The sequence below is a fragment of the Helicoverpa zea genome, chromosome 8, assembly GCF_022581195.2.
Source record: "Helicoverpa zea isolate HzStark_Cry1AcR chromosome 8, ilHelZeax1.1, whole genome shotgun sequence".
Taxonomy (NCBI): domain Eukaryota; kingdom Metazoa; phylum Arthropoda; class Insecta; order Lepidoptera; family Noctuidae; genus Helicoverpa; species Helicoverpa zea.
Genome location: NC_061459.1, coordinates 13,104,736 through 13,124,861, shown reverse-complemented (window position 1 = coordinate 13,124,861; position 20,126 = coordinate 13,104,736). Strand labels below are relative to the sequence as shown.

The window sequence follows — 20,126 nt, the reverse complement described above, 5'->3', positions numbered from 1 at the left end:
GGCATGTGTATGTCACTGTCAAAATAACACGTCAATATTGACAGAATGCGACATTCAGATTGTTATTGTGCGGAGTAAAACTGAATGAAAAGTTAACGAAATTATTGATTTAGAACGAATTGCTGTTTATGTTTTACGAAAATTTTAATTGATTCTATTTGTGCCTGCTACAATGTTTCGTAACAAATTAAGATCTTCTGTTATTTGTACAAGTCGTGACGTAAGTATTAAAATAACCTCAATGACATCAAAATAACATTCTCATAACAAGTGATAAAATGTCATGAAATAACTAATTGAAACTCGGTTTACACTAGGTCTGCTTTACTGGGGCTTGCAGTTAATGGTAGAAATGTTAAGTGACAAAGAATTAACTGAAAACTTGAGTATTTTCCTCCTTCGAAAAAAAAAAGTTGTGCGCATTATTTGGCTGAAAACCTTGTTTTGAAAAGCTTTAAGAATTATTCGATTTTGTTTTTCAGTTTCAAAGATGTAAACATACAAGTAAACTAGATGCCATTCGAGAGAAAATACGTGATGGTCCCAGTTTCGCCGATTTCGTGTCAGAAGACCGCCCGAAAGACTGGGAAGATTATGAGGGCAAGCTGAAGAGGGAAAAGGGAGAGGCTGAACGACTCAGATTACCTCCCTGGTTGAAGACTACCATACCTACTGGTAAACAAACTTATTTACTATTTGCCTGCAGTTTCATGTGTTATATTCATATCTTCTCAAAATATACTTGAAACAAACATTCTTAAAAACTAGTTATTAATCCATTGCTAACTTCTAAATTGATAAGAGTAGGGGAAAGCGTACCCAACAAACATTTGCACCATGAAACATGACAAATTTTAATTACAAGTTTAAAATATTGAATTAACACTACATCATTACACAGCTACACATCATTATCAGTATTCACTAGCCATTCTAGTATTAATTTACATCACTGTTTTTATCTCCAAACAAACATTGAATACACCAATAGCTTAATTAATGATTTTTGTTATCATTGTTAAACAATATTTGTAACCATCTGCTTGAGGCTCTTATCTCATATTTGCAGTATTATAAAACCCCCATCCCATGAGAAATACTCTGGTAAAGAGTTGCTTGTAGCCTTCCTCTATAAATGGACTCTGCCACTTAACGATTTTTTAAATTGAGCGGTTTCCGAGATTGACATACTAACACATTTTCATATTGTAAATGACAGAGTTCATGGTTACGTTATGTTGTTGCAGGAGCAAAATTCAGTGAAGTAAAGAAACAACTGAGAGAGTTGAAACTCAGCACCGTGTGTGAAGAGGCTCGCTGTCCTAACATCGGAGAGTGCTGGAGTGGAGGCAAGCATGGCACTTCTACTGCTACTATCATGGTGAGTTATGTCAATATTACAAACGAACATGACTACAATTCTAGTAAGTGGTAAAAGCCTAAAGGCTTTGGTATTCCAACAATTTTTCATCAACAATGAATTCACTCATTTGAGATTGTAGGTGCAAATGGGAATTAGATAGCTCTGCAGCTCTTACTTATCTACATAAATTACTACATAAATTTACCTGAGAAGCTCTTATTTTTGGTGGAAAATCATCAAACAGCTCCCACTGTGAGCATCTGCCACTCAGGCTGTATGAATGGCAAACCCTCACTGACTAAAACCTACCATGTTCCTGCTCATCATTATCATCATCATCATCAGCCTATCGCAGTCCACTGCTGGACATAGGCCTCTCCAAGTGCACACCACTGAGATCGATTTCGATGTTATGATCGATGTTCCTGCTCAAGCCCTTTACAACCACAGCTGCTGTAACTATTTTTAACAATACCGCAGACCCTGACCTGTTAGCCTAAGATAGACACTACATTCAGCTCTCCAAGTACCCAACAAACAATGTATATTTATCCCCCCAGCTAATGGGAGACACATGCACTCGCGGCTGCATGTTCTGCTCGGTGAAGACGTCGCGGCGGCCTCCGCCCCTGGACCCGGAGGAGCCGCGCAACACCGCGCGAGCTATCAACCAGTGGGGGCTCGGGTATATCGTGCTCACCTCCGTCGATAGAGATGGTAAGTTATAATAACTTCTTTTGTTATTCCGCTAAGTTCCGCCTGGTGTTTCACCCGTTTCCTCAAAATCCGTTCTGTCAGATGCACGTGAAGAAGGGACAAACTTTTGCCTTTATTATAAGTGTGATCTTTCTAGTTCTTTAATACCTATTTCATTTATTTCACTTGAGTACCAGGAAATGTAAAAGTATAATCCACGAAATGGCCAAGAAATGGGATTTTTTTCGACTAATTATAATATGAATCTATGTTTATCTTTGCAGATTTACCTGATGGTGGTTCAGCACATTTTGCTGAAACAGTTCGAGAAATCAAAAGACAGTAAGTAAAAATATAAATGTGTTACATGTGCTTCTTTCCTAGTTTAATAAATATAAGAATTTATTTGCCTTCTGACTTCTTTTGCCATCTGTAATAATTCTTGAATGTATTATTGTGTGACTTTATGAGTGCTGACTTTTGATACGTATCTTCATCAGGAACAAGGAGATTCTAGTAGAATGCTTGGTGCCGGACTTCAGAGCGAACCGCGAGTGCATAGCAACGATAGCGAACTGCGGGCTCGACGTGTTCGCGCACAACATCGAGACTGTCGAGCGACTCACGCCATTCGTCAGAGATCCTAGGGCTGGGTATGTCTTTGGATATTATGTAATAATATGTTCAGGCTTAGGAGACTGAATTGATGCTTCGATTGCTGTTACATTTACTCAAATGTCATTATATAGCTTTCTGTAAATAGGACGTCATAATTAGAGACAACGCCATGATTTTTTTTCCATGTTGATGTTCATGCACTTTTTACTTTTACATTTTTATTTTATACGAGTTGTTAACCAAGAACTAGCCTGTGCACAAGTATGATAAACTGTATCACTAAAGCGATGAGGGTTTTCAACCCGTATACAATATGTTTAAAAAGCTGAAACGGGAAACTGGTAAAAAGATAATTAAGTAAATATTATTTGCCTCAACAGTAACTTGTAATATTCCATTTACTTATCAGGTACCGCCAGACCCTAAAAGTATTGCAGACGGCCAAAGAAGTAAATCCTGACTTGATCACCAAGTCCTCCATCATGTTGGGACTTGGCGAAACCGATGAGCAAGTGGAACAGACCATGCGAGGTCAGTTACTTTTTTAGTATTATGTATATTGTTTATTTACTCATGCAATATGCACCAACGTTGGTTAGGGGTTGGGACCAATGCTTATTTACCACTATCCATACTCTCCTCTTTATTGATAATAGTACACTTTTATTGCATATCAAATGGAAAATTGTGTCATTTCATGATCGATACGTTTGAGATGCAATTTCAAATCCTCATCTACTTAACTGCAAAATACAACTTTCACAGATCTCCGCGAAGCCGGCGTCGACTGCCTCACTCTAGGCCAATACATGCAGCCCACCAAACGTCACCTCAAAGTCTTTGAATACGTCACTCCGGCCAAGTTCAAACATTGGGAGGACCGAGGCAACGAGCTCGGGTTCCTCTACACAGCCAGTGGACCTCTCGTCAGGTCCTCATACAGGGCAGGGGAGTTCTTCATCACCAGCCTACTGAAAGACAGGAAGGCTAAAAGCATCTGACCCGAAGATTAGTACAAAGACCCGAAGAGTTGTGATAAAAAGCTAGTTTTGTATTTTTAGACGATTTTAGAAGTGGTGTTCAGCAGTGGTGTAGCGTTAATAAACCTTTTCGTCTTAACTTTAGAGTGCAATTTTCAGTTTCACCTGACTCAGGATTCAATTCTGTCTTACATGCACAAAGTCATGTTTTTGCTGATTGTAGATAGTAATAACAATTAATGCTTTTGTTGATAAGGTTGATTAACAACCAGTTTTAATATCAGCTAAAAGGAATCTGTAGTCGTTAAAATAGCAATGCAAAATTGACGACTTTATGTTGACTAAACACATTATATGATTGACCAATGAAGACAATGAAGTAAATAAGACGGTTTTTAAAACACGACAAATTGTCGCAGAAAAACCGAGCTGAAAATCAACTGGTTTTAAACTGCTGATTTGTAATAATATTGCTTTTTATCAAATCAAAATATTATTAAAAGCGATTTAACTATTGCGAGTTTTTTAATTAACGTTTAGACCACTGCGTTGTGCACCTAATGTTGTAGAATATTGTAATGTATATAATGGATCTGTATGTCGCTAGTAAATCACTCAAAGCTATTTATTATGAAACTTGCTTTTTGTTTTTGTTACTTGTTCATAAATCAATTATATCAATTGTTTAATAAGTTTTCTTCTTATTTAATATATATTTCGTCAGTTGGTAACCATTAATCTGTTAGGTACTTTTGACCTATATACTTTTGAAATAGGTAACCAATGGTAGTAACGGAATTTTTTAATACAAACGACTATGAAGAGATTTACTGAAATTATCTTTTCAATTTAGAGTATTACAAAATATATTAGTTATGGTATTACCCAAAGGTATGGTACCTATTACCCTATTGTCACAATAAGAAAGATAAGTATTTTCACAGGATCCCTGTTTCATTTAAGGTCGTCGACTCGCACATCTTCAATCCGACACCCATCTCACAAGTCTATTTTTGGAGTCATACCTACAGTCTACTCTCAGAATATACAACAGGAATATTCATAAACAAAAGCAACCTGAACCCACATGTTATCGCATATTTATTCCTCAATAGCTCAATACATAAACACTTATAAAGGATGTTTTTCTCCATATCTTAAATCGAGGTCTATTTTTTTATAGCAGCCGGGCTTGCGTGCTGCTTTCGCAATAATCATATAACTCGAAGCACTGTACTGCAGGGCCTTGTAAGCGATGGAAACTATGTGCAGCGACTTGTTATACCTCACCACAGGAGTTGACACCGGGTTATGGACTGCCACCCTTATATACTCCATCACGTAACATCGTGGGACCTGAGGAAAGGGTTATCTTGTATGAATAACGCTCGTTACTTGTGTGTGAGAGGAGGCCTGTGCCCAGCAATGGGACGATAAAAACGCTGATGATGCTGATTTATAAACACCACATATTAGCTTTACCTATTATTTATAATGGCTACCATTTCGTTTGTTGTCATTCCTAAACCACTGCAGGACATATAAACACGATGGTCCTTCCGTTATTGAGGGTCCTGGCTGTTCTCTGGCAAAAGGGTAAAAAAATGCACCTGACAGGATGAACGCTCACTTACTTTTAGCTTGATCTCCTTGGTCTTCTCGAAGAGTGAGAAGTCACCTTCTCTGTGGTCTATTACCATGCTGCCAGGAGCGTCCACCCCAAACTCCCATATTTCGGCCAGGCCTCCCCCCGTGAGAGACAGCATGCCTAAACAGAACAATACGATTGACATAGTGTGACTGTTCAGTGCTCACTTTTGCAAGACAAGATTTTACACGAATAGGTTTCCTTCTTTTATCCCTTTAGTCAACCGTGTACGTTAATTTGAATTCCATGATAGCAACATGTTGTTGACTCAGCCAATTACACAAATTGTGTTACAAAGATTGAATATGCAGACATAATTGGTTTCAGCTAGTAGATAAGTAGGTAGGTAGGTACTTAAGTCTACAGGTTCCTCAGAAAGCAGTTTTGATTAGTTTCATGCTTTCTGATGTTTTTATTATGCGATTAGTGCTAGGTATTTGTTCATACTGAGAAATTATACTGTAGGTACCTATCACCTGACCCGAGAATTAAAACTGAGTGTCCTACGCTAAAAAGCTATGCCACCTCATTTCGTAAAATACGACAAAAATAAAATTATCGCCAATCAATCGATTTTCAAATAGCTTTCAAATTCGTTGAGTGACTTTTCTTGTCAGAAATAAATATAGAAATTGTATTACCGTTTATTAATTTAATATTTATTATAAAAAAGTATTAAAAATAGAACCGGGATGAGAAGCAGCGGCCTGGTGTTGTTCGCTTGTGCTGGTCTTCTGCTTGTGAGTCTACATTTTTTACTGAATGTGATGAATTCACTGCTTCTAAAGCATTATATCCCTCTTCACTGGACCTACCTTGCACAAGGTTTAGGGTAACTATTAGATGTGAACCCAAACACAATATTTGTACTTGATGAAAACAAATTACATAGGTAGGTACCTACTCAATCTGGAATCGCGAGAAAGAAATACCGCTGCCCTGGTACACAGAGGGCTCTAGAAGAAGGATATATACCTAGGGTTTATAGGAAATAGTACCTAGAAGTGAAGTATGTGAGCGACGTTTTAGGATAAACAACGTAGTGTAGGATGTCCTCTGGCACGGTGGAGTGATGACTTGCGCAAGACGGCTGGCAGGAGCTGGATGCGAGAAGCCGAAAATCGATCTCAGTGGCGTGCACTTGGAGAGGCCTACGTCCAGCAGTGGACTGCGATAGGCTGATGATGATGATGATTAATGAAGATTTTCTTAATACGGCGCGTTTGTATTTTCTAATATCCATATAGAGCGGCGGCGCAATCCTCGGCGGGTCAGTGGCATGGAGCCTGCTGCGCATGTCGTACTACTTCTGGACGTCGGACCTGGGCGTGGAGCTGAGCTCGGCCGTGCTGTTCCTGGGGGGGGCGCTGCTCTGCCTGCCCACCTGCTGGCTGTCCACCGTCGTGCCTTACCATGTCAAGTCCTTGTCTTTGACGGCTACGGTAAGGAACTATTTCAGAGCTGATAGGTAGAACTATGATCCATTTATAATGATAGGTAACTTTCGAAGAGATATCCTTCGTCATATCTTCATGAAGCTGATTGCGAATTACTTGTTTAGATCAAGATTTTTTCTCGCAGGTTCTTTAAACAATTACACCTTACATCTAAATAATACTCGTCTTTATAAGCATTCCATATGTTATAAATACAGGTGGTTTATTTTAAAGTTTAGAAACAATATGAACCCTATGGGGAACAACTTAAAGAAGTTGGAGAATTTACTACTCTCATCCTACTATGTTGGCAGCTGATGGCACTGGTGAGCGTGGCGATGGTGATGCTGGCAGTGGGGTTGTCGTCCATCGCAGGACTGGCGCGTGCGGTGCGCGACCCCGGCGCGGTCAACAACAGCATGCTGCGCGCTATGGCCATCGACGCCTTCGATCCTGCTGTTAGGAGCTCCTTCGCTGCTATGCAGCTTGAGGTATGCTTTAGGTAGCTAGTTCAATGTCAAGAAGACGGGTCGTCTTTAAATGGCTTCAGCTCTGTAGAAAGTACCTACTGAAGAGATTTAAGTTGCAACTATGTACCTAGTTCTCATCTCTCAGATTGATTGGGTCATAGCTAGTCATACTACAAATAATAATGGACCATTGCATATGTTTTATTGCTTCTGTTTGTGATCCAGTTGCGATGCTGCGGCGTGCAGTCGTACTCGGACTGGTACCAGCACCGACGCACACTGCCGCCTGCCTGCTGTGGCCGCGTGTGGAATGGGAAGGTAAAATATGAACTTGTAGTTACCTCAAACCTACGTACATTTCATTTTCTGATAAATATCTAGCTAAAAGTAACAGTTCTGCCAACACCCAAGAATATTTTTAACTAGCGACCCACCCCGTCTTCGCACGGGATATCAGTATTTCCCCACATTTTAATGGATGTACATATTTAAACCTTCTCTTTCTTATCTTTAAAAAAACCGCATGAAAATCGATTGCATGCGGACAGAAAAAGCGACTTTGTTTTATACTATGTAGCGATTATAAAGAAAAGTCAAAGAAAAGTCTTATACATAGTTTACAGAAGTCTTATATTTGGTTGGTTTCCAGCGAGGAGACATATGCGAGGTGCCGCTGTACAGCATGGGCTGTCTGCGGCCTGCCATCGCTGAACTGCGCTACTTCGCCAACTCCATGTCAGCGCTCTCCTCCGCCATCGTCGTCGTCATGGTAACATCCTTGTTTACATAGCGTCTAATAATTGTTGGACTTCTGTTATCAGTTGCCCTTGCTGAGGACCTAATTCCTCTTTCCACCTTCTTCAGGGCCTCATACAGTTAAGCCAATAGTCACAGTTATTATACCGTCAAGATTTATTTCGATTTTTAAGACTCCACGGAAGTCAGTGTCGTAGGCCTAAGGTAGTCTGGTTTGAAATATACAGTCAAGAAGTTGCTCTATGTGAACCTCCGTCAATTTAACTGGGTAGAGTTCAAGATTAGATACGCTGGTGTACAATTGATGATTGACATTTCACAGGCAGTGACCCTGTTCGCGTCAGCGTACTTGCTGGTGACGGGCGTGGTGGAGCGCGGTGAGGTGCGATCTCACAAAGCACCGGCGCCGCTACGTATCGCGTGTCTTGCGCACCCGCCGCCGCTCGTCGCACTCACCTCCCCCGCCGCCATACCGCACGACGCACCTATGTAACCCACTTGCACCCGCTTGCACCCACCAGCGAACATCACACCGTCACATAACACGACGTAAACTTGACGAGTTTGAAGCCGATTGCCAGCGCAGTTCACAATTTTGTTGACGCAGGCAAATGGTTTATTTAACTCGGCAATTTACCTCAAATGTACTGTATTTACTTAGCTGTATCCTGCACACAATGCCCAAACATCTCATCTATTTCATTGTCTTCTACATATAATTCTGTTCTTACTTCCGTTAATGAATAGGTCGGGCGGATTGAGGTTATAGAGATGCGTTTAACGAATTGTAATGTGTTCTTTGTCGACACCAAATACTGATTAAATGTGTCTCTGTAACTTATGATTCGCTAGTTCCTATATTATGCCTAATTACACTTGAACGGGTATGTGACTATACTGTTTGTAGTCTGTTGCCTTGCCGCATCTCTAGTACCAATGCTTTTTTGCACATCTGATGTATCAAAGTAGTTCTGATGTTATCGTCTCTTGCCTTACCAAGTGTTAACGTGGTCAGGTAATTTAAGCTAGTTGTTTATACTCATATTCAGATTATATTGACTAAGTTTCCTACTGGAAGACCTTTCAGGGTAAATCTAATGCCTGTTATAGTTAAATTATAATTTTAATTCAAATGTCCTAAAAATTGTTCGAAGTCGTAAGTAAATGTGTAAAATAAATGTCTTTGTTGACAGTGCTGTGTTTATTATATCAATTTGGGGTCAGACGAGATGAAAGAAACAAGTGACTCGAGGATATCTTTTTAATCGTAATTTTTTGAACACAATACAACATGCAAGCATTAAAATGCTTTATGAAAATTAAAAACAATCATATCTTTTCTATATTTGGTACCTATTTTTGGTTACTTTCAAATTATACAAGAAAAACGATCTCTATATAAAGTCAAACAAAAACTATAATATATTATGAAAAATTTGGTACAACAGGGCGCGGGCGCGGGCGGCGGGCGTGCTCGACACTGTACACTCGCTCCGCTCGCTCGCCGCCGCCGCCCGCGCCCGCTCCGCCGCCCGCTCCGCGCGACGAGCGACGTGCGGCGGCGCGGGCGGAGCGCGGCGCGTAACATTAGATCTATCTAGAATAAATAGAGGAGCTATGTGCGCGGCTCAGGGCGGCTCTAGCGCCGCGCGCCGCGGTGCTTGCGGTGCGGCGCCGCGCGGCCCCACCACAGCGCCGCGCGCCCCCACCACGCCAGCGTCGCCAGCAGCGCCGCCCGCGACCTGCCACACGCCTCACTAGACTCGCGCACCACGTGCCACCCGAGCAGGGGTACATACACATATTCACAAATATCTACTTCGAATTTAATTAAAATTTCAAATTCTATCTAATTTTCTAATCTAGTGGGGAAAGTGAATAATAATGGAAATTTGAATTTCTAACGAGTGTATCCAAAACTCAAAAAAAATACTCTGAGCGCAACGCATTCAAGATGCTCAAACAATATTGAAGCGAGAAATAAAGAGATATGGTCAATGAGTAAATGATAAAACATGCAACATAAAATGATTCTAATATGAATGTCCTCAATTTAATACATGTTGAATACTTTAGCGTGACAAGCCTATCTTTTTGAGACTAGGGTTGTTACGCCAAAGATACGATCTCATGCGAAGTACAACAATGTGTTAGCTAATTATATCCAAATGATCTAATAGGTAAAGTGTCTTTCGACTGCTTTTGTCCAGTTGGCAGCGGTGGTAAAAGCAATATCAAATGTAGGTACGATAAAATACTCAGAACTACTTTAATTTAGACTAAGTATATCTTAACTATATACTAAAAATATTATATACAAGTTATTTCTTATGTGTATTGAACATAATTTTCGATGGTCATTAATTACCGTACCCATTGCAAATGTTGCGTGAACAATGAACCGATGTAATAAATCAAGGACTGAAGCTATCAGAACACGTGTTAATAGAGCAGATGTATGAATGAATAAGAAGAGTGGGGATGGTTACCGATGCACACAACACGCGAGATTGCTCACCAAAGTAGCACACTGGCCGCCCTGCAACAAGCGTAACGCGTCACTCTCCGGCCGTCAGCCAGCCAGCCTGCCAGCCGGCCGGCCGAGCCAAGCATTAGTCAAGCGCTGAGCACACGAGCCCGTCGAGGCTGGCAAGAACTATGGCCGCAAGGACCTCGGCAACACTGCTCATACATTGGTTAGTGATGATGCAAAATTGCAGATTAGGTTCTTTGGGAAAGTCGACCATTGAAGTTTGAAAAAACTCTAATGTCAAACCCCATAAGGATGAGCTGATGTCGTTTCAGGGATTAGTGAAATGATGATGTTTGTACGAGTATTCTGCCAGGCTCGAGGGGCCGGGCTGTGGTGCTATCTGTGAGGTGTGTGACGCACCGTGCAGGCGCAGTGCGGCGGCGCGCACGCGCCCAGCTCCAGGCGGCGCGGCGGCGCGGCGCCCTCCCCGCCCGCCCCGCCCTCCGCGCAGCAGCCCGCGCCCGACTCCCCGCACTCCGGCTCCCAACAGTCCACCTCACCAAGCTGCAAGCCAACAAACAACACTCAGACACCCACCATGCCGCACTGAAGTGAAAAGAATATCTTATTCAAAAGGAATTTACTCCATAGCGTTCCTGCATCCAATTTAAAAAGATGTCTGACAAGATTTTCAAACCAAAAGTGCAAGTAGAACCCCAAGCTGCTTGTTCAAAACCTATTCCCATGTATTGTCACATAAAAATCAAGGGTACTGACGAGGCACTCGCAGATCTGGCACTGGTAGAGCCAGCGCTCGCCGCTGCGGAAGGTGACGTGGTGCAGTTCCTGGTGGCGGCAGTGGAAGCGCGCCTCGCAGTGCGGGCAGCACGCCGCCGGCGCCAGCCGCGGCAGCACCGTGCTCTGCAACTGAACCACATATAAAACTCAACACAAGGACCCTATGTAGTAAACTCAAAAAAATCATTTAATTAATTGACTTGGCTGCAAAATAGCACTTTTTGAACGACAGAAATTTACAAAAGGCAGCCCCCAAAACGCCCTCCCTTCACCACTTTCACACACTTTACATGTCTGTCTGTAGACTCAACGAATATGCCACTTTGGATACGCCAAAAAGTCTTCAGAGTAATTGAAGTACGACTGCGATCCTTTGTTATCACACTTTGTTCACCTATAAAATGTCGTATGGAATCACTTGAACCATGATCCTAAATATGATTTCATCTTTTTGATATCCCCAAATACATTTCAAAGACCCAGACTATTTCGCCATTTATTAATGTTTTTCAGTTACCTACAAGTTTATCACTCCCAGCTCCCAGTAAAAGTGTGACAGTTGTGATAGTTACCGCAGTAGTATGGTTATCGTGCAGGTCGCAGGCGCAGGCGGCGCGGCGGCACACGGCGACGCCGGCGGCGCAGGAGCACGCGCGGCAGCCGCCCGCCTCCGACCACGACGCGCCGTCAGACATGATGCGGCCTTGCCACGAACAACCTGCAATCATTGCAACATTCTTAAAATATCTACAAAAGAACTTATCTCTACTTACATAAGATGTCACTCTTAATAACCCTGTCCCATGAGTCATATGTGATAAACACCTATTGTGTCTACATCGTGGACAATGCAGTGGTTAATATGTGTTCCATTCATCCATGGCAGTTTCGAAACTCGGTTATTACACGACTTCAGATGGGCACAGGGTCAATTCAATAAAGCCAACACAATAAGACTTCAGCCTGACACTTTAGCTTGGTGCATAATTATAACCTGCCGCTCACTCGATAAGAAGAAGGGGACCACACCAAAGAAGTTTCCACGGTGGTTCTTCCAAAGGGACGATCAACTTTCTTAAACGATCTTAAACTTTAAATGATACATACTCAATTCACAGTGTTCCTCTGAATCACATTCACATCGGAAGCCGCCGTCAGTGTTGACGCATCGCGCGCTTGGGTGGCACGTGTGAAACCCCTCTACGCACTCGTCTACATCTGCAATTACCATACAGGACAAACTTAATAACTTTACTTATTTATCGGAAGAACTATTATCCATAATTGCATAATTTCAATGATGTTTGATTTCAAAACGAACTGACAAAATTCATCACATTTCGTACAGTGAAAATATACAACTACTGCTTAATATAGAGAACAGGAGAGGAAAAATGGTGGGACACCTTATACGTCACGACGATTTTATCAAAAACATCTTGGAAGGGAAGGTCGAAGAAAAGAAGGGAAGGGGCGTCCAAGGCATAGCCACGCCAAGCAAATTAAAGAGAAGGTAAAGGTTGTGAAGTATAAGGAAGTTCAGGAGTTAGCGCTAAATAGGCGAAAATGGAAGGAGCTGCACCGACAAGAGCTGGGCTCTTAAATTAATGATGATGACAGTGAAAATGATTAGTACCTTGACAAGTATCCAAGACGGCGTCCCTGGTGTACCCCTCTGCGCAGACGCAGTAGTAGCTGCCGGGCGTGTTGACGCAGAGCGCGTGGACGGGGCAGGCGTGGGCGGGCGCGTCGGTCGCGCGGCACTCGTCCACGTCGCGCTCGCAGCGCGCGCCGCCGAAGCCCGGCGCGCACGCGCACTGCTCGCGCGACACGCACGCGCCGCCGTTCAGGCACCCGCCCGTGCAGATCGCTGCAAATGTATGCCAAAATTATTGCATAGTGTGTCACATTTCAAAGTCAAAGTCAAATGTTTTTATTTCAAACTATAAACTTCGTATCGTTCAAACCTTCCCTGGACCTCTACAAACATTTTAAAATCAAAATCAGCTCAATCGGACCAGCCGTTCTCGAGTTTTAATCAGACTAACGAACAACAATTCATTTTTATTTATATAGATAGATACGCCTTTGTGACACTAGTTGCACGGTTCCAAAAAGTTGTTCTCATGGAGAAGAGCCGGCAAGAAACTCCATAAAACTCCGTCATAATCTTGCAATACATACCGTGTGTCCACCCACGGAGTAGGTAAAGATGAGCGGAGTTGCCATAACGCAGAGAGATTATGCGCCTTCGTCTAGATAAAATACTTACGGTGGGCATGACCAAAACGATCAGTTACGAGTGAACTAACGAGGCGTTCGGGTTCTTTGAGACATCTGTCAACGATTTTTGGTAGGTATTACAAAAAATTATCGGGTCCAAATTAGGCGTATAAGGGCGAAAACAGTAACGTTCCTCGTCCCCCGCCACACCCGCATTAGGCGCGCCATCATCTTAGCCGACGCCACGATTTCATATAATGAAAGCTTTCAAATATATGGTATACTGACGTGAGCACTCATATCCGTCTCCCTCGTACCCTTCCCGACAGCGGCACGTGTAGGATCCAGGAGTGTTGCTGCATACAGCATGCGCGTGGCAGCCATGCGTCTCGCCCAAGCACTCGTCTACCTGTCGACATAGCAATATGTGGTTATTGCCTCGTTGGTCTAGTTGTCGCAAGTGTGGCTGCTGAGCACGAGGTCTCGGGTTCGATTCCCGAGTCGGGCCGAAATCGCTTTGTGGGTTTTAGAAGACTTTCACAAAGCAGCCCGAAGCCTGGAAGTTGGTGATTGATTCACCCGTGCATCGGAGAGCACGTAAATGTCGGTCCTGCGCCTGATCTCTTTCCGGTCGTGTCGTATTGCCGTCCCATCGGGCTATGAGAGTGAAGGAATAGGGAGTGCACCTGTGTCTGCGCAAATGCTTGTGCACTATAATATGTCCTGCGCAGTTGGCTAATCTCCTTATATGAGAACAGCCGCCGTAGCCGATAATCGGCTAGGAGGACATCATCATCATCATCATGTGGTTATTACCTGCTTAGTTGATGGCTTCTAAGGAGACTGGAGCATACTAAAGCTTCTCCGAAGCCTAAAAATATCCCAGTATTTGGGCAAATAATCCCAGCTTGGGCTTTTGTCCGGCAGTGGACGTTTATATGCTGTGACAAAAAATACAGCGTACCTACGCAATTATTTTTCAAACCAAGGAGTTGAAGGAGTAGTATTGTATTGATATGGTCTTATAATGTAGACCCTTACAAGCAACCCATTATCAAAAGGATAGCGCTTACTCTCTATGGATCTAAATCCAGAACATTTTTGTTCTTACGGATTCAATACTTTGTCAACACCTGCACAGATTTAACCAGAGTATAATAAGGGGGGTCTTACTTCAACACAATTGAACTTGTCTCTCCTGGTATACCCCGGCAGGCACTGGCACACGTATCCTCCCACCACGTTGACGCAGCGAGTGTTGGAGTGGCAGTGGTGCCCGTCCAGCCCGCCCGCGCGCTGGCACTCGTCCACATCTGGAAAATAATTTATATATCTTCTTAATACACCGCCCTTTTTACACCGGCCCTATAAAATGTGCCGACAGGGGCCGATTCTGCTAAGTTAATAATGTGAAAATTGAATCGCAATAACAGTTTTAACCTGAGCGGGCATTCTGCTACTAATATAAGACCAATCGTATTCCAATGGTTTGTCATTGGTCTGCCATTTGGTCTATACGGTAGTCTGCTCTAAAATCGTATTGGAATCGTAAATCATTTGCAGACAATATGATTCATTGTTAAGTCACAAAAAAAGAAAAAAATGCGAAATGCCACGAAGGCTTCGATCGTATTGAAATTAGCAGTATCAACCCCCACAAATCAAACTAACTTCGCCACTCCTAAATGAGCTATTGATCGAGAAGGATTGTACCTTGACAAGTAATTCCGTCGCCTTGGAAGCCCTGGTTACATTTGCACGTGTATTTGGTGTTAAGATTCATGCACGTCGCGTTCTCGTCGCACGAGTGACCCATGCTGCAATAGTCCACTCCTGTGGAACAACAATAAACTTAACACGTGTTTGTGTGCAATGTGTGAAAGAAAAGAAAGAAAGAAAGAAAGAAAAAACATTTATTGACACAACACAAGACATACATATAATAATAAAAAGTACAAAAAAAAAACACAGATAGTAGGTTGCGCCAAATAGCATCCAGTTCAGCATTATGCCAGACAGCTAGTGCCTGACGCTGGTTTTCAACTGGACCTATGAGGAGTTGCGGGTGTCAAACGATATGAAATAATGTATGCTTTATGGAATTAAAAAATAAAAATAATAAACTAATAACTGACTAAAAAAAATATATAAAAAAAATTGATAATAAATATGGGTTAGGGATTAGACACAAAATATTTAAAAAAATGGAGGTAAACAAAAATGAACCCATACCGTGACAAATCGCAATCTGCAAAGGCATCGTTCGTTGTCAATTTTTTTTCTTTCCATTTAATGGACTATAATTGAGGTCCTCAATGTTAACGCATCTAATATTCCTGCGTGTGCGTACTATAATTGAGGTCCTCAATGTTAACGCATCTAATATTCCGAAGTTTTAAGAAATATGTAGAAAAAAGAACGCCGTCCTAATCTGCAGTTCCTAGCCATATACTCCACAGCAAAGTTCATTCATTTACTCGAATGGTTCATCGATCATTATGTCCACTATGGAACCTAACAGAACTATGCTAACGTAGCTATGTTTTTTGGCGATGACTTAAGTTTTCGCTTCTTAAAATTCAAGGATCCTATAATACCTGGACAGAACTTGCAGCACTCGCCGGGCACGGTGAACTGGTCGGCCACGTCGCACGGCAGCGGCGGGCACGCGCGCTCAGGATCCACTCGCGTGCACTGCATGTTGCCGTCGTGGCAGACGCACTCCGCGCACTCCTTCGGCGCGAACCGCTCGCCGTGCTCGTATAGTGTGCCCTTTAGAAGGCACTGCCCTGTAATTTCCAGGTCAAATATGAAAAAAACTCCCAAAAATTAGCAGTTCTTCTCGTGCAGGGAATATTGCACTGGAAAATGAAAACTTTTGCGGATAATGCTATCGTTAAAAGACACTGGTATATAGACCTAGTTTATGAGTATTAAATTATACAAGCGAAGTTGAAGAATGTGGTTAGTTTGTAGATAATGTTTCCAGGAGACCGAAATTTTTGCAATTTCTCCGAAACTTGAAGAATGATATCATCGAGGCGTACAATGTTCGCTTTAAGAGGCACTGCCCTGTAATATGAAGGTTTCATGGAAATTGTTGGACTGACCACTCGCAAAGTTAAGGTATGACGTCATAGTTGCGTGGTATGCTACGTTCATTGAACCGAGTTGAACACATATTTGTTCAGCTTACAAATGTAGCAGGTCAGTCTGTTACTTCTATTTGCACCGAAAAATATGACGCCATACCTGTGAATTTTCAATTAAGTTTCAGGGAAAAGTAAGCCAACACCACATTAGCTTTATAGGCATAGTTACTAATTAAGTATATATTTTTAGATGTCAATCCTCCTTGCGCCCATCCTGCACCGAGCAGGCTGGCAAGAAGAAGAAGTTAAGACGTCGACTGCGATGACAGACCTTCAGAGTTGACATGATTTCCAAATTATCTTGAATGCTGTATTTTTAATAACTTCGTTTTGATATCGTTAAATCATTTATAAAAGTAATGTTCGTAAGCAATAAAACTTGCACGGTTGTATGTCTATGAATTATGTGTTTTTAATGTTTGTCTACCCCTTCTGATCTGTCTTTTAAGATCAGAAGTGGGATAGCCACGCGTTCTTTACCGTTTCGTTTGCCGTCTAAATTCAGTAATTATTTGTTCTGTTATTGAAATTACATCTCAACCGTAAATAAGTTTTATTCTTACGCTCGAGAGTATTCTGAAGAAAAAGTATGAACTAGTTATAGTTCCGATACCGTTGCGATTCTATGAATGATCCCTATGTACTGTGACACAACCACGATATAACCGACAGCACATTGGAAGCCACAACATCAACATTATGGCAAAGAACTGGTCGAAGTCTTGACTAGAAATTGCAAGAGGAAAAGTGACAGCTGCTGTGTCTTGTTTGTAAAACAAAAAGCGATCGAATACTGGAGATACTGAAGATAGCCCACCAGCTGGAACTGCCTCAGTTCGATCTTACGAAGATTCCTTACAGCAGCAGATTTGTGTTTTAGAGTGAACCTCTTGGATTTCTTTTTCAGGATGAGTAAAGCACTGAAGCTCGAAGACAGTGGCTCTGAAAAGCCGTGTTGAAGTTTTACAAGTTGCAGATAATAAATTTATGACCAATATTTTATGATTTGGACAGTTTTGGATTATGAATTTTGCAGATAGGGCTGAAACTTTTCAATTTATCATAATACGAGGTATAAGTATGTCTGGCGTTGAGAAGGAAAGAAGAAGCGCTGTATCGTGTCGCTACCTTTTACCACGCTTTTAGAAAATGACTTCAACAAAAAGCCCTAAAACTGCCAACTGTTAAAACAAATTGAATATTCTGTGCGATGCATGATTTGCTGTACTAAAAATTTTGTTGAAAGAAGAGTATGGGTGTTGTTTTCATTATTCTTGGATACATTTTAAGAAATAATGGGAAATAATTTCTACTTATATAAAAAGGCCGGTTGTAGCTACAAAAAAAAACATCACCGGTTTCCATGGTGACATATCAAAGTTGTTATCCAGATATTGTGTTTTATCTTTCATGTGGTTAATTTGTCTTATGGCGAGAATAGTATCTAATACGTGAGCTGGAAACATGTATCCTGTCTGTCGAGTGAAGCAGCTCATCAAGATATCGCGAGGTCGCTCGTGCTTTTCGTGTGGAAGGAACCTCTACTCTTGTCTCGCTGTGGTGTCACATAATGTGACTCCCTGCTGATTATAAAGCGCTAAGGCCTAGCGCTGTTTGAAGAGATATTACAAGAAGCATGGAGTGATAATGCTTGGTGATCAATCCAGTTCTTATGTATCTTATCTGTTATAAATAGTTAAGAAATTCAGTCATACGCAACTATAGTAAATCCTCTTATTGGCTTGCAGTGCGCGACGACTCGGGTTCGATTCTCGAAATGCGCCAGAAATATTCGATTAATTTTAGTTCTTAATACAAAACCTATGTTTTGAAGTTTCCGAAAGTGTTTGCATGACAGTGGAAACTGCAATAATGATGGCTAAATAGTAGAAGCAAAGAGATACATCTTCTATCTGCTTTTGAAATGTTTTGGCTTATCACATTTAACTAAATGTCTTTGCATGCAAGCTAGACTAAACAGAGCTCAATGAATTTACTTCATATACTACCCCATTTATGACACTTTCTACTAAATACAGAAATATCAGTTTGCTGCTACCAGTTTTGAGCAATTGCTTACCTATTATTTATAACGTACACTGACTGAGTATACCTCAAATTGTGCGTCAGACTTCAGATTGTGGTGTAGAATTACCTATACCTTCTCAGTACACAGTCACAATCGTACACTCACAGTCACACACTCACACACTCACAATCACTAAACAAGTTTGTCCTTACGACATCGCTTGCTAGGAAGCTCACAATTTAGCCTTACTGGTTCTTCACCGTTTAGCCACAGATTACTTTATAGTTGACAAAGGAAAATGTCAATGGCCTTAGCAGAAGTGTGCACTAAGTTGCGCGAGTTCTGGAATATTGAAATTGGGAGCTTAATTTTCTAGCAAATTTATAGGTCTCACGTCCAGTACATTACCAACTACTAATTGTTACGAGTTTTTACTTTATGAACATTTAATCTCATAAATCTACTTAACATTATGTTTTGCTGTACCTACGTTTAATTAAGGAGTGACTCGGAATATACCCCTGTAAGGCCTTTGCATTGGCATCGCGGCGACCGGGAATAGACCTAGCATTAAACAGTCAGTGCGCTTCCTCCTCTCTCCTACCATTGTATGTGCTGTGCCCGACAGGGTCCATAATTGTGACATAAATTACCTATAGAACAACAACTGTAAACATTATGGTGTGCATTAAAGAATTGAGTATTGAGTATAGAGCTGTTTCATATTTGTAATACTCTTGCTCTGATGCCTCCCGGGAAAGTCCCTGTAAGGTTTGGAGGACTGATAGCTGAGGCATGGAAGACAGCATTAATGTAAGATTTGTTTAGAGGAAGGCATTAATTGAAATGACTACTCCTAGTAAATGGCAATGATTCTTAACAATCTGGAAGCCTGACTAACAATGACAGCTTAGTTTTCGCTTTCTTATTAAAATGATTATGTTCACTTATAATCCTTACTAATAATGCATGAGAGTTCGTCAATTCATGTTTAAGTACTCAGATGTCTGAATCTAGCCCAAAGCCTACTTCTTTAACCTTCTGTCTGCAGATATCGGAGACAAACTGAAACCTAAAAACACAATGAGATTAACTACGTGAGAAGCACATAATTTGACGACCTATGTGCTGCAGTTTCACACTTCTTGCGCTTGCTTTATTCCTGCATGCTGTACGGAGTGCCGACGGTCAACACATCGCACGACATTGCTCGAATGATGAGAGCGAGTGGATAGTATGCCTGGTATATCATGCATTCAGGCGATCGGGTGATCTGTTTTATTTTCCATGTGGTTCTCAAGTTGAGTTCGCATTGGCCTCATTGGTCTGGCAGACGCACAGCACGACTGCTGTCCAGTTTCGGGTTCGATCCCCGGGTCGGGCGGAAATCACTTTGTGGGGAGAAAAACTCCCAAAAGTAGCCCGAAATCTATAAGTTCGTGATAGACATCTATCCATCAGTGAGTTTATAAATGTTGATCATG

The 20,126-nt window shown here is 41.7% G+C and overlaps 3 protein-coding genes across 6 annotated transcripts in view; 2 read left to right on the top strand and 1 right to left on the bottom strand.

Annotated features, from left to right (window-relative positions):
* The first annotated feature begins 27 nt into the window (after nt 1-27).
* Nucleotides 28-4,349, top strand: LOC124632670 (lipoyl synthase, mitochondrial). Its single transcript, XM_047167607.1, has 8 exons — nt 28-220; nt 483-675; nt 1,248-1,381; nt 1,924-2,080; nt 2,344-2,401; nt 2,560-2,712; nt 3,087-3,208; nt 3,443-4,349. Exons 1-8 carry the CDS (start codon nt 173-175, stop codon nt 3,676-3,678), a joined length of 1,101 nt encoding a protein of 366 aa, XP_047023563.1. The 5' UTR covers nt 28-172; the 3' UTR covers nt 3,679-4,349.
* Nucleotides 4,350-5,335: 986 nt separating this feature from the next.
* LOC124632661 (protein kinase C-binding protein NELL1-like) overlaps nt 5,336-20,126 on the bottom strand; it is a 57,281-nt gene continuing 42,490 nt past the window's right edge. Inside the window, exons 8-17 of one of the 4 annotated variants that reach the window (XM_047167581.1) lie at nt 16,059-16,250; nt 15,175-15,294; nt 14,635-14,774; nt 13,750-13,870; nt 12,875-13,108; nt 12,346-12,456; nt 11,811-11,956; nt 11,218-11,361; nt 10,861-11,004; nt 5,336-5,425 (exon numbers count right to left, since the gene is read on the bottom strand). In XM_047167581.1, coding sequence (XP_047023537.1) covers nt 5,351-5,425; nt 10,861-11,004; nt 11,218-11,361; nt 11,811-11,956; nt 12,346-12,456; nt 12,875-13,108; nt 13,750-13,870; nt 14,635-14,774; nt 15,175-15,294; nt 16,059-16,250 — 1,427 coding nt within the window. In that variant the 3' untranslated portion in view covers nt 5,336-5,350. Of the gene's footprint in view, nt 5,426-9,214; nt 9,710-10,485; nt 11,005-11,217; nt 11,368-11,810; nt 11,957-12,345; nt 12,457-12,874; nt 13,109-13,749; nt 13,871-14,634; nt 14,775-15,174; nt 15,295-16,058; nt 16,251-20,126 lie in introns of those variants that run through there. The other 3 variants (XM_047167580.1, XR_006984654.1, XM_047167582.1) reach the window with 3 other exon arrangements.
* LOC124632673 lies at nt 6,515-9,159 on the top strand. Its single transcript, XM_047167610.1, has 5 exons — nt 6,515-6,747; nt 7,056-7,232; nt 7,437-7,529; nt 7,861-7,980; nt 8,290-9,159. The coding sequence occupies exons 1-5, from the start codon at nt 6,601-6,603 to the stop codon at nt 8,458-8,460; spliced, it is 708 nt and encodes a 235-aa protein (XP_047023566.1). The 5' UTR covers nt 6,515-6,600; the 3' UTR covers nt 8,461-9,159.